The following is a 13,417-nucleotide window of genomic DNA, read 5'->3' as shown; positions in this document are numbered from 1 at the left end:
AGAGTCTTAAGTATTTATAAAGATCAGAGGACTGAATACAGTTCCTGTTTGCTTGACAGGAGCTCAATTTGGAAATGGAAGACCAACAGGAGAATCTGGATACTCTTGAGCACCTAGTCACTGACCTGAGCTCCTGTGGCTTTGCTCTGGACCTGTCCCAGCACCAACACAGGGTGCAGAACCTCAAAAAGGACTTCTCGGAGCTACAGAAGACAATTAAAGAAAGGTGAGTTTTCATATGTGTGCCAGTGTCATGGAGCTAATTTGTTCTTGCTGTTGAATGAAATGACTTCTCCTTTACCAGCAAAGATAGCATCAAAATTCTGATACTGAGCTGTAAAGGATTGGAAAATGCCTCTTTGAGACAAAGCTACTCAGTCTACGTAATACTTAGTGGTCTTTCTGTTAGTAAATAGTGAATTCGTTCTCAGTAATGGGGCTCACTTCCCCCTCTGTACAAGGGAAAGCCCAAGTCACATGGACCAAACAGAACAAATCTGAGACAGCAACAAGGATTGTGGTAGGATTAGAAATAATGAGAAAAAATGGAAGAGCGTTCACAGACGTAGTTAGAGGTTATTTGGCACTCACATTGCTGGTTTTGACCACATTTCAGTTGCTATGATGGAGGAGTTTCTGGATTCTTCTTTGAAGGCAAACATGGGAATGTGTGACAGAGATGGCTGATTTCAGGTTATTGGCTCACTATTGAAAAGCTCTAATTCCCTCCTCAGAAAGCCTCATGTGGGTTTAAAAGTTTGATAAGGCTTTTCTTGGTTTAGCTATAAATATCTCGATTTGGCCAAGGACTGCCTTAGTGACTAGAGGAAAGCAGTTGCTCAAATCACCACTGTGAGCAGCAGGTTATTTAGTGCAGGCGAAGGGGATAGGACACAGGCCAAGCAGGTTTTGTCTTTCTTTCCCTCTGCGGAGGGCCTTTAGCTGTATGAAGAACCAGGATCTCTGGTCTGAAGTCTAACAGATGTGACCATTTCCAAAACTTAATTTCAAAATTGAATTCTTTCTCCTTGATTTATTTGACTCATGGGTGTGCTTAGCCTAACTTCTCTGAGCCTTTGTTTTGGCAACTTCCTTGCTAAAGGAATTAGCATGTGAATTGGGCCTTAAAAGAGTCAAAGACCTAAAAAGTAGCAGAGCTGGACTTGAGATCCAAAGCCTGCATTCTTTCCATTGTATCACAGTACCTAAATAGCAGGCTGCCTTTAGTTTTTCTCACTTTCACTTTAGCCTCGAGTAAGATTGAAGACTCCTTTCCCCAGAAATGTCCAAACAAGGGCAACGGATTCCTCAGTTTGATGCTCTCCTACATAATATGTGGTTGTTTAGCCAGAGCTGCCATGGAAAAGATTATGAGATGGGAAGGCCCTGTTAGGAAATTGATGCCTAGAGTCCTAGAATGAACCTAGTTTTAGTTCAAGTTGACTTCTTTACAAAGCTTCGTCTGGCAAGTAACAAAATGTCTCCCTTGACAGAGAGGAAGATGCGTCATCTTGCCAGGAGCAATTAGATGAATTCCGGAAGCTGGTTAGGATTTTCCAGAAATGGCTGAAGGAAACTGAAGGGAATATTCCACCTGCAGAGACTTTCATGAGTACTAAAGAGCTGGAAAAGCAGATTGAACACCTGAAGGTAGGTGAACAAAATGATCTCCAGGAGTCGGGCTAGGCAGCAGTTTGGAAGCTTATATGTACTCATTTCAATCTGTGGTGGGGGAGTGGTGTGAGAAACCGAAGTTATCCATCTGTATCAGAACAGCAGTGCCTCCATGCTCTTCATGTGAGTTCTGCCTACCCCTGTCCAAGCACTGAGTACCAAAACATTCCTATTAAAAAAAAAAAATCTGGGAATGATATCTATAAAGTTTCAGCTCTTTAGGGGGATGACTGTCATGCTGTGGTAAGTCATAGGAAAGATGGTCATCAGAGTCCAGTCTTGAGAAGCTTACACTCTCATCGTGTGTTTGAGAATTAGACAGTTATATGGGAGCAAGTGACCAGACATGTCATCACAAAATTGAGAGAATTTCTCCATAACTAATTAAGGGAAAGTTAGAGTCAGTTGGTGGGAAGATACCGACAAGGGTAATATCCACCTTTCTCCCATCTGCTGCAAAATCTCTTCTCTGCTATCTTGATTCACTGTCATCAGCTCTATTTGCACCTCTGATATGTTTCTTATTTGTATTGAAACCAGCCTCCACCTAAGTCTCATGCATTTGTCCTTATTTTCTTAGTAAAACAGGATTTATCCTGAATAGATGAAAGAGAAGAGTTTGATTGTTTTCACAGAGAGGGTGCTAGGAGCATTTGCTGTGGAGAGTTCCCTAGGACAGAGGTTCCCTGATTTCTTGGTTCATGGTGCCCTTTATGTTTCAAGACGTTTTTCATGGCACCTGAAGGCCAGAAAAAACAAAACCTAAAAAACCTCACTTGCTAAGTGGTCAGAACCAAACAGCTTAACAGTAGTTGTTCACATGGTGTCCAACAGATGTCACTGTTTTTCCCTCAAAAATTTAAAATATCCTATGAGTCAGTGCACAGTTTGAGAACTGTGGCTCTTTGGAATCAAGAGTGACTAATTAAAGAACTGACAAGGTTAAGTTTGAAGTTCGGCGCATGAGCTTGCCAGATGTTCATGGCTCTGTGTCTTTCTCTGCTGCTGCTCTGCAGCTTTAAGTCAAAAGCAAACTATGTAGGAATTCCGTGCGGAGGAAGGGGTTGAAGCCTAGGATCGTGTCCTTTCTGGGAAAGGAGTAAAATTCTACTTCTATAGCAGGCAGTTCACAGCTTAGAGACTACATTACCAGACACTTTTGTCTTAGAGCAGATATTGTTTCGTAATGGCTTTCTGTGATGGTTAGAGCTCTGACTTCAAACCCAATATAAAGTTCCCCTGAAAATGCAAAGTGTAGTCTATGATTCTGGGTATTTCTCTACATCTCAGTATCTAGCACCTCATCTTACCTTCCAACAGCATTTCCTTTCTGTTCTTTACATGCATAGCGTTCCCTTTGTCCACCTGGCAAACTCTTTATCTTAATGCCAAGCTTTCCTCCTTTCAGGCAGTTAGATGTGTCTCTTTTTGTGTGCTTAGAGTCTAGTGGCTCTCCATATTTCTGTAACATCACTTATCGCATTATAATTGATAATCTGAGCTGTTGGTTTAGGAACTGTGTCATAATCCTATTTTGTATCCCCAGCGTTTGGCATGATGCCTGGTGTATAATAAATGCTCAAAAACAAAATTTATTTTGCTTGATAAATGAATGAATGAATGAGAAGGTCTTGAGTCTTCCAGGATATCATTCTCCTTGGCTGGCTAAATCAAGTTCTTGAAATGACTGAAAAAGTGAAAATGGTTACTTAATGCTTATCAAAACTTTGGGGAGTTTATGTAGAACAGGTGTCCATAATTATGAGGAAAACCCTCCAAGTATTACATTCTGCTATTTTGTTCTTTAAACAGGATCTCCTAGATGACTGGACAAGTAAGGGGACTTTGGTAGAGGAAATCAATTGTAAAGGTACTTCTTTAGAAAATCTCATCATGGAGATCACAGCACCTGATTCTCAAGCCAAGACCGGTGAGTGCAGGCTCTTGAAAAAGTATTGAATAAACGTCATTCTTTCCTTTGGCCTTTGATGATGACCCCTTGTTTAATGAAAGTTAGAATCAAGGTTGGATATGAGAACAAAGGAGGCTTCACAAAGGAGGCAGTCTTCCCCTCAACCTGATCTGTTTTCCCTTTGCTTTGTAACATTGCTCCATTCTACAGAATCTCTTCCCATGATGGGAGAAAGTAAAGGGACTAGTTGGCCCACATAGAACTGACAAATGAACATGGAAGGATTAAAATAGGATTTTCCATCTTGAGGAATTTCCCTCTTCTAAATATGTGAATAGCGTGGCTATTGATTAACTTTAAATTGGAATCAGCAGTATAAGCATAACTTGGGAGAGGCTAGGTTTTTAGGAATCAGCATTGATACACCAGAAACTGGCACACTTATTGGAAGTACATACAAAGAATGTGCCCAGATGTATGAATAGTCTCTGCCTACAAATTAAGTCTTTCAGACAAATGCATCCTGAGCTCACAGTCACTTGCTGGTTGTTAACTGGGATCTCCTAGATTTTATTACCAGACTGTGTTAATGCACTCCCATAGTCCCTTAAATAGTAAGAGCGAAGTTTGCTTTCTTTTTTCCCCCTGAGAATGGCTAGGTTCCTTTTGTATCCTGAAGTTTTAAAGATGTCTTGGAATAACCTAGAAGTGATAGCATTTCAGAGAATTGGTGACTTTTATTTTCTAACACTTAAACTTCTAAGTTCAGTGACTTTTGTGACATCACCCAGCAAACTTTTTCTATAAAGGACTGTAAATATTTTAGGCTTGTGGGCCATATGGTCTCTGTCACACTACATGTCTTTGCCATTGTAGCACAAAAGCAGGCATAAACAATATATAAATGAATGGGTGTGGCTATGTTCTAGTAAAACTTTGTATACAGAAACAGGTGGAGGGACAGATTTGCTGGTGAACTAATGCTTTCTGACTCCTGAAATGGATCAGTGACTGTTCAAACTCTTTTACTTGCATCTATTTAAAAATTAAATCTCCTATAGAACTATACTCTATAAAACAAAAATATTTTGGTGGCATAAATTTCCCTTATAAGTGAATTTATAGCATTTATATATTATGAGATCCATCAATTCATCAATGAGTAGTGAGGTTGTCTTAGTAAATATAGAGATTTGAAGGAAAGAAAAGAATGTTTGAATGACTGCTTCATTATTTGATTATTTCTCCTTTTATTTCTTGGTTGCGCTGTATCAAAAAAATACACTTCACACAGATAAATAGCTGCAAATGATGGCAAAAGTTTTTAAAAGTTCACTTTACTATATGAAGTGTTGAGTTCTGTTATTATACAGTTCTACCTGATGAGAGCCTGCTTTGAGCCTTTTTATCATTTTATGTAATACACATGTGCTATAGATGTTTTCCTTTGTATATGAGTGGATATGTGTCAGATTGAATATTTTAAAGAGTTAGAGAAGAACTACAATTTTTCCCATCAGTGACCCTCAGAAAGGAGTTAAATGTATGCACAGAGGTGCAGGAGCTCCTTTATTCTCCCCAAAAAGCAGCATAATTGACTGTATCTACTGGGTTAATGTGGTGTTCACCATGATAGAACGTGCATGTTTTACTGCCATTTCTAAGTACTTGGAAATATATGCTGAATCTTAAAGGTAAACCAAACATTTACAGAGTCCCTAAGGCTCCTTTTTAGTTATTTTGAAAACCAGTGTGAAGATCACTACCCTGAGTACTTTTTTTTTTTTTTTCCTAATTTTATTTTATTTTTAAACTTTACATAATTGTATTAGTTTTGCCAAATATCAAAATGAATCCGCCACAGGTATACATGTGTTCCCCATCCTGAACTACCCTGAGTACTTTTAAAGTTCTCTTCCATCTTTGAAAACGCGTGAATGTTCTGGTTCCTTACGTTTGTGAGCTCTTTTGGCTTCATAAAGTGCTTTCACATCCACTGCCTCACTACCTCTCACCTGTAACCCCATGAAAGCTGACAAGATAATCTTCATATCCCAGAGAAGATACTGAAGTCTGTCCACAGATTAAGGCTCACGTACTGAGTTAGTGACAGTCTTGTCTAGACTGTCTTCTTCAAATTACTAGTCCAGTTTCTTTTTAGCCCTCACCACACTGGAGTGGAATCTGATCTTTGTGTTTGATCTATTTTTAATTGAAAATACAATAATTTTAACATTTAAAAATTTTGCAATCACTGTTTTCTAATATAACCTCACACATAACTTTTTCCACAGTGAAATTAGTACATGTGAGAGTCTTAGTCAGCTCTTGGAATGTTACATTATGTCATGACTGTTCTTCACATTTCTTTATAATCTTTGTAATTGCATGATCTGGTTTTTACTTATTTGGGATACTCCTGAAATGTAAGGAATCAACTTGGAGAGAATATAGGTCAAATTGTGGTAATTAGAAACAGAACCAGCGACCCTAAACAGAATTTATGGGAATGTTTATGAGCCAGATTTATTGGCACTTAGAATTTCTGTTTTCTGGTGGGGGAAGGGGAGCAGAAAGTCATGGGAAAAAAAAAAAAAGACAGGGAATCTTTTGAAACAATATAAGAAGGGCTTGCTTTTATGTCTTTACTAAAAGAATGCTGCTTTTTATGTCCTTAATTGTACTTACTGTTTATTTTTATTATGGTGAACAACATTGATGTTAAAGTCGAACCTTTTTGGCTATATTATAAATCCTCATTCCAAAGTATGTCAGATATTAGTCTCAAGACTTAGTCACTCTGCTAATACTTGCTTCACAAAATTAGGGCAGAGTCCAAAGAATTCAAATTGGAGATTTAAGAAGGGAATCTGGATTTCCTCTAGAAAGGATTAGTAATCCTTACTGCTAAGGAGCTGAATCACCCCTAGTGACACTGTTGCCTGGCAGCTAAAATGATTTGTCTCTTTCCATGAGTATGTTGTCTTGTGCTGTGTTAACTTCCTGATGCCTGAGCTTACAGTGAGTGCCAAAGAATAAACTCGGTGCCTGTATGTATTCCTAACACGTTTTGTCTCGCCCTGTTTGTCTCTCTGTCCTTCTGCTCAGGTTCCATACTGCCCTCTGTAGGAAGCTCTGTAGGCAGTGTAAACGGATACCACACCTGCAAAGGTGAGAATGCCATTTCAACAGTGCCTCTTTGTTGGGTGTGTTAGGACAGTGTTTGTGTTTGCATCTGTGTGTGTTTCCATATGTGTGGAAAGACTGCTGCTAGGATGGGTTGTAAGCGTGAGAATCTGGGGAGAAGTAGCCGTGATGCCTCTTTGTTGCTAGCTAAAGGCTAAACCGATTGGCAGCCAGCGAAATAAAGGTACAAGCAAATAAACTGGACCACTAGATAAGACCAATAGGGAAAGCCTTGGAAGAAAATGTATGCAAATAAGTTACACTAGAGGCGGTCTAATCTAGCCCTGAGACTCCCCACCAAGCTTTCTTTGTAGTTTAAAGAAGTAGAAGAATGCCTCAGATCCTTCACTTTCTTTACTTTCGCTGCTCCTGTGTTTACTTAGTATTTTATTATTTTATTTATACATGTGAGTATGTCATGCCAGAATCAGAAAGCAGGTTAGCGAGAGCTCTTTTGCCTTTTGTTTGTAAACAGGAACTTTTATGTGATTTAGCAGGAAGATAATCTCTAGTTCACTAGAAAAAGTGGGAGAGATACTTAATCCTGATGAATAATTTAGTGAGGAACCAGTGGGGATACTTGAGAGCTATTCCCAGTCTGATTTCTGTTTCTGTGATGCTAGATCTGACGGAAATCCAGTGTGACATGTCAGATATAAACTTGAAATATGAGAAACTTGGGGGCGTGCTTCGGGAACGGCAGGAAAGCCTTCAGGCTGTCCTGAGCAGAATGCAAGAAGTTCAGAAGGAGGCAAGTTCGGTGCTGCAGTGGCTGGAATCAAAAGAGGAAGTCCTGAAAGGCATGGACACCTCTTCATCTCCAACCAAGACAGAGACAGTGAGAGCCCAGGCTGAGTCTAACAAGGTACTGTGTTCACAATAGCTGCATCTCAATACTAAGAGGAAAAGGCTGTTGTACTAGTGTTCCTGCCTGAGCCCAGGGGCCTGAGAAGGAGACATGGCCAACCACCCAGTCATGATGAGCAGAGTGTTTGATTTTCAAATGCCTAAATTCTCCCAGAGAATTTTCTTGCCTATGAAATTAGAAATTGTTACAAATCAGATTGAGAAACAAAACCAGATCTGTTTGCAGAAGGAGAATAAGGACAATAGCCCTCCTCAGAAGCATCAGTTCAGAAAATGGGATCTCATTTTCTATGTGATGGTATAGCCAAAACATCCCATCAAAGCACAATTTAGAGGGATCTAAACTGCCATGATTGCAGTTCATTCTTAAGATTGACATGTAGGACTATAGAAAATGGTGGAAGAAATAAGACCATGTAAAAAATTCGGTAAACAACTTTCTCCCCAAATTTGAATATTCCCTTTGAGCCTAGCATATCAACTTTTACATCGGCATAAGCATCACTGTTACCATCATCATGGTCAGGATCAATTCCTGACACTTTTAGTTTATAGGGATTAGTTATTTTCTTATAGTTACTAATGTATGTTACATAAAAGGAATTCCGATCTTGCCATCTGGCTTTTCCTTTTAAGTAAAAATTCAAGCAGAAAGGTTAGGTATCTTAAAGTCATGAAACAAGTCATGGAGAGAATCAGAAGTTGAGCCTGTAATTGCTGCCCCATCTTTCCATCATTTCCTCTACACTCCAAGCTTTGTTTCCTGTCCAGAAATCTCATGGTGTGTGTAATGGTCTTTCTCCTAGGCCTTCCTGGCTGAATTGGAACAGAATTCTCCAAAAGTCCAAAATGTAAAGGAAGCTCTGGCTGGATTACTGATAACATATCCCAACTCACAAGAAGCAGAAAACTGGAAGAAAATGCAAGAGGAGCTCAGTATGTTATCACAGGGGTGTTACAAATTCACTAAATTGCTTGTCCTCAAACAAATATAGGCTTTCAGAATATCCAGTAAACAAGAATTATTTTTTGTTAATTGTCATAAGCCAGTAAGAAGGGCAGGTAGGGTTAGAGAATGAACCTGATCATGGAAAAAATTCAGAGATTCCACTCAAGGTGTCAGAAGTTTGGCTTCTTTGGGCAAGTCAAACTGACAGTCTTTCTGTGACAAAGAGAGCATTGATGATAAAAATTAAAAACAGGAAATAACCTAAACATTCAATGAAAGAGTTAGATAAATTATGCTATACTCGTGGAGAAGAAAATGGCAACCCACTCCAGTATTCTTGCCTGGAAAATCCCATGGACAGAGGAGCCTGATGGGCTACAGTCCATCGGGGTCACAAAGAGCTGGACATGACTGAGCTGCTAACACACACGCACACATGCTATACTCATACTATGGAACTATAAATGATGTAGGTGAATGTGTACTGGTATGAAAAAATTTCTGGCATGAAAAATGTCCTGTTCTTAATTAGTAAGTTTAAAAACAGCTTATAAAATAATATATATGTTGCATAAGGTATTTTACATGTATTGTGTACGTATGTACTTCTCTGAAGTTTTATCCCATGGGTAGTTTCATATAACCACCACCATAGTCATGAATCAAAACTGTTTGTGACTTTAGTTAAAATTAAATGCAGGTTATTTTTAACTTAAAAAAATTAAATAATGCTCCAGGGGTCATTTCCTGTAGAATATTAGGGACCAGGCTAGTGGCTGATGAGGATAAAGGAATCCATTCTCTCATTTCCTCTCTACAGATTCCCGATGGGAAAGGGCCACCGAGGTGACAATGGCTCGGCAAAGGCAGCTGGAGGAATCTGCAAGTCATCTGGCCTGCTTCCAGGCTGCAGAATCCCAGCTCCGGCCCTGGCTGATGGAGAAAGAGCTGATGATGGGGGTGCTGGGCCCCCTGTCTATTGACCCCAACATGCTGAATGCACAAAAGCAACAGGTCCAGGTGAGCAGTTCCTGACAGCTTTCGAGCCAAGAACTCAGAGGCACACGAACCTGGGTTTGAATGCTGCTCTCAACAGATAGATTCACATGACCCTGGACAAGTCATTTAACCTCTCGGAGTCTCTACTTCCTCACTTTAAATGAGATGCTTGTATGGTCTTTATCATGGTGCCTATCAAATAGCAAATGTTCAATAACTGTATTTTTGATATTGTTGACCGAGGCAGTAAGATGAGCAGATGGTAGAATGGGCACTTCTGACTAAATGTTAGAATCATATGTTACTTTCAATCCCCAGTGGTAGTGATTCGCATTACTTCGTGCAGGGTTTTATGTCTGCTGGCTTTACTTACAGATTTTCTGCTGATCAGACCTCAGGACCCGAGACCCTGAGGATCTGTGAGCTGTAGGTTGGTCCCCTTATGTCACATCTCACATCTGTGAGATTTAGGTTGGTCCCTTGTGTCATTTCTGATGAAATCCTGCCTAGAACATTTCCTTGTTCTGTATCCTTCCCTAAACTTGTTCTGTATCTTCTGACCACCCACTAAGTCCCCTAAAACTAATTTTTGAAAGAACCCTTTCTCTTAGTCCCTGCTTCCAATTAATTACCAAGTTCGATTTAGTCTACTTACAAATTTTCTAATCCAGTGGTTTTCTAATCCTTTGGTTTCCATTCCAAAAGTAAACATTTTGCTCTCAAAATCCTTTTACCCTCTTAAAAATTATTGAGGATCCCGAAAAGCTTGTGTTCATCTACTGATATCTATACATTTTAACTGTATGAAAACACTGGGGAATTTTTTAAATGTGCATTTATAAATTACTTTTTAAAATTATAGTGATATAACCATAACACTAACATAGATAAACATTTTTGTGAAAAAAGAATATTTTCCAAAATATATAAAATTGCATGAGAATGGCGTTATTTTATATCTTTGCAAATCTCTTTAATGTTGTCTGACTTGGGAATTCTTTAGCGGTCCAGAGGTTAGGACTCGGTGCTCTCACTGCCGAGGGCCCAGATTCAGACTCTAGTCAGGAAACTAAGATCCCGCAAGCTGTGGCCAAATATAAATATAAAAAATAAAAATAAATAAATAACTTTTTAATGTCTCACTTAATAGAATAGTCTCATAGATTTTCATATCTGCCTCTGCATTCAGTCTGTCATGATAGCCGATGTCGTGAGAAAATAAGAATCGTAAAAGGTAGACAACATCTTAGTATTTATAAAAGTAGTTTTTACCTTACTGATGCCATGCAAGGGCTTAGGGACTCCCAGGGGCCCCCAGACCCCAATTTGAGAACCACTGTTCTAAGCCTCTCTTCTCCACTCTATATGCTAGTAGGCTACATCTCGGGCCTCTTCCCGTAACAGCAGCCCCTTAAAGGGCTTCTTGGTCTAGTTTATCCTCCACACAATTATCAAGTTATCCTCTTAAATCATATATCTGAATATACTAAAATGCCTCCATGGCTCTTGGCTGCTTATTGAACAAAGCTCAAATACCTCCAACTATGGTGCATGAGGCTTTGCACAGTCTAGTGCCAGTTTGTCTCACCAGCTCTTCCCCCACACACCCGGGCTTCTTCCCACCCCAGAGTGAGTTCCTCCCTGAGCACGCTGCACTCACAGATCTGGGGGTCTCCGCGCCTCTGCGGTGCCCAGGCCCTCCTCTGACCAGCCTCACTCTCTGTTCCTGGGAGGACTTGTGTGCTGCTCAGTGTTACCTGGAAGCCCTTCTGATTTCCTTCTTCTATGCTTGTCACCCCCTGAGGAATTAACCACCTTTACTTCTTGCTTTCACAATTCCACGTTCATGTCAGCATTTTAGCATTTTAATTTCTGTTACATTCTATTATGGTTCATTATTTACATATCTATTAGTCCTTGAGGTCCTGGCATATTTATTTTGACACAGTGCTAAGTACTTTCCATAAGTTTTCTTATTTAATCCCAACAACAGCCAAGTAAGTACTTTATTATCCTCATATTACAGATAAGGAAGCTGGGGACTTTTCAAAAACCTGCCTAAGTTTATACAGCTTAGTGAGTGATGGAGTTAGGATTTGAACCAGAGGTCTAACTCCAGAGCCTGTGATCTTAACTTCTTTGATGAGTGAAGCAGTGGATAGAAAAGAGTGAAAAGGAATAGTACTTGGTTTAAAGAAGCTTTTTATCTAATTGTGCTTTATTATAATGTATAGTTTTATATGTGCTGTTGGAAATTTGAGAAAGGAAATAAGCAAAACAGGGCATTTAGAGTTGAAATGGCAAGCTCTGCCAGTAACATAGTTCATTTTGATACCCAGGGTTTCAGGTTCCTCATTCAGAGGCCTGGGTTTTGCCTGGCAGAGCTGACGATTGCCAATCCAGTCAACAAACTTTGTTTTCCCAACCAAGGCGGACCTTAGTAACTGATGTTGAAACACTATAGGACAAATAAGGAAGAGAAATAAAATAGACACAATCAATGATCCTTTCAAAATAAGTTTTTTTTTTTTTTAATTAAGCAGCTGTTAAAAGTGATACTGCATTTTCCCAGTAGCCTGGTCTTTGGAGTTTTCTGCTTTATTTTCAAAAGGAGTTGGCACTACTTGGCACAATCTAAAATCAGTTTGTGTTTTGACACTGTTTTTAGATCTGTTTTCTATCTAAACACTGTGGTGTCATTTCTATCACAGTTTATGCTGAAGGAATTCGAAGCACGCAGGCAGCAGCATGAGCAGCTGAACGAGGCTGCTCAGGGCATCCTAACAGGCCCTGGAGATGCCTCTGCTTCCACCAGCCAAGTGCAGAAGGAGCTCCAGAGCATCAATGAGAAGTGGATTGAACTGACTGACAAACTCAATTCCCGTTCCAACCATATTGACCAAGCTGTTGTCAAAAGCACCCAGTACCAGGAGCTGCTGCAGGACTTATCAGAGAAAGTAAAGGCAGTTGGGCAGCGACTGAGCGGCCAGTCGGCCATCAGCACCCAACCCGAGGCTGTGAAGCAGCAGCTGGAGGAGACCAGCGAGATTCGATCTGACGTGGAGCAATTAGACCAGGAGATTAAGGAGGCGCAGACACTCTGCGATGAGCTGTCAGTGCTCATTGGTGAGCAGTACCTCAAGGATGAGCTGAAGAAGCGTTTGGAGACTGTTGCCCTGCCCCTCCAAGGTTTAGAAGACCTTGCAGGTGAGTTGAGGTGAAGAACACACTGCTGCCATCATTGTTGGCAAGCCAAAAGAAGGAATGGATTCGTGGTCCCAAGAATCTAAGGTGACCTTTAAGTAGCTTTTGGACTCAGAACGGTGTGACCCTATGCCTTTGTCCAGCTACAGTGAGGACTGCCAAGGTCATCACACATTGATTGGTCACGAGCAATGACTTTACATGGCTTTATATACCGTGACCCTAAAGATAAGAGTGCTGGTATAAATCCAGCCAGCAGGTAGAGATTCATGCTCTTAGATGTACTTATAGGTACAGTTACACACGTACTTTCATTGATACTCATTTATATTCTATGTGTACATGCATATATATCATATATACAAAATTAGAACATGTTCTAGACTTCTTATGATGGTCTTGTACAAGAAAAATTTTGTTATTAATTTGTTGTCTCTTTATCTGAAGACATTTATGGCTTTTTACCAGCTTAGAAGTTAAAAGTTTACTTGTCTTAGTCAAATCACCTTACAGACTTGATGTGAGGATTGTGTAGGATGCAGTATATGAAAGAACTTAGCTCTGCTTCTTTTAGGTAGACCCTTGGTTAGCATCAGTTTCCTTTTCCTACAATTAGACCATATACT

At 39.9% G+C, this 13,417-nt stretch overlaps 1 protein-coding gene across 31 annotated transcripts in view; it reads left to right on the top strand.

Moving 5' to 3' along the window:
* The window catches only part of MACF1 (microtubule-actin crosslinking factor 1), a 340,530-nt gene that overhangs the window by 240,407 nt on the left and 86,706 nt on the right, over positions 1-13,417 (top strand). For 30 of the 31 annotated variants that reach the window (XM_027537746.1, XM_027537756.1, XM_027537747.1 and 27 more), the window contains 8 exons: positions 60-226; positions 1,494-1,650; positions 3,487-3,604; positions 6,695-6,757; positions 7,396-7,637; positions 8,446-8,575; positions 9,409-9,608; positions 12,299-12,794. In XM_027537746.1, the coding sequence (XP_027393547.1) occupies positions 60-226; positions 1,494-1,650; positions 3,487-3,604; positions 6,695-6,757; positions 7,396-7,637; positions 8,446-8,575; positions 9,409-9,608; positions 12,299-12,794 (1,573 nt within the window). The remainder of the gene's footprint in view (positions 1-59; positions 227-1,493; positions 1,651-3,486; positions 3,605-6,694; positions 6,758-7,395; positions 7,638-8,445; positions 8,576-9,408; positions 9,609-12,298; positions 12,795-13,417) is intronic. The other variant, XM_027537732.1, reaches the window with a different exon arrangement.

Source organism: Bos indicus x Bos taurus, chromosome 3 (genome assembly GCF_003369695.1).
Source record: "Bos indicus x Bos taurus breed Angus x Brahman F1 hybrid chromosome 3, Bos_hybrid_MaternalHap_v2.0, whole genome shotgun sequence".
NCBI classification, from domain to species: Eukaryota; Metazoa; Chordata; class Mammalia; order Artiodactyla; family Bovidae; genus Bos; species Bos indicus x Bos taurus.
Note: the sequence above shows the minus strand (reverse complement) of the source record. Positions and strands in the feature narration are given on the sequence as shown.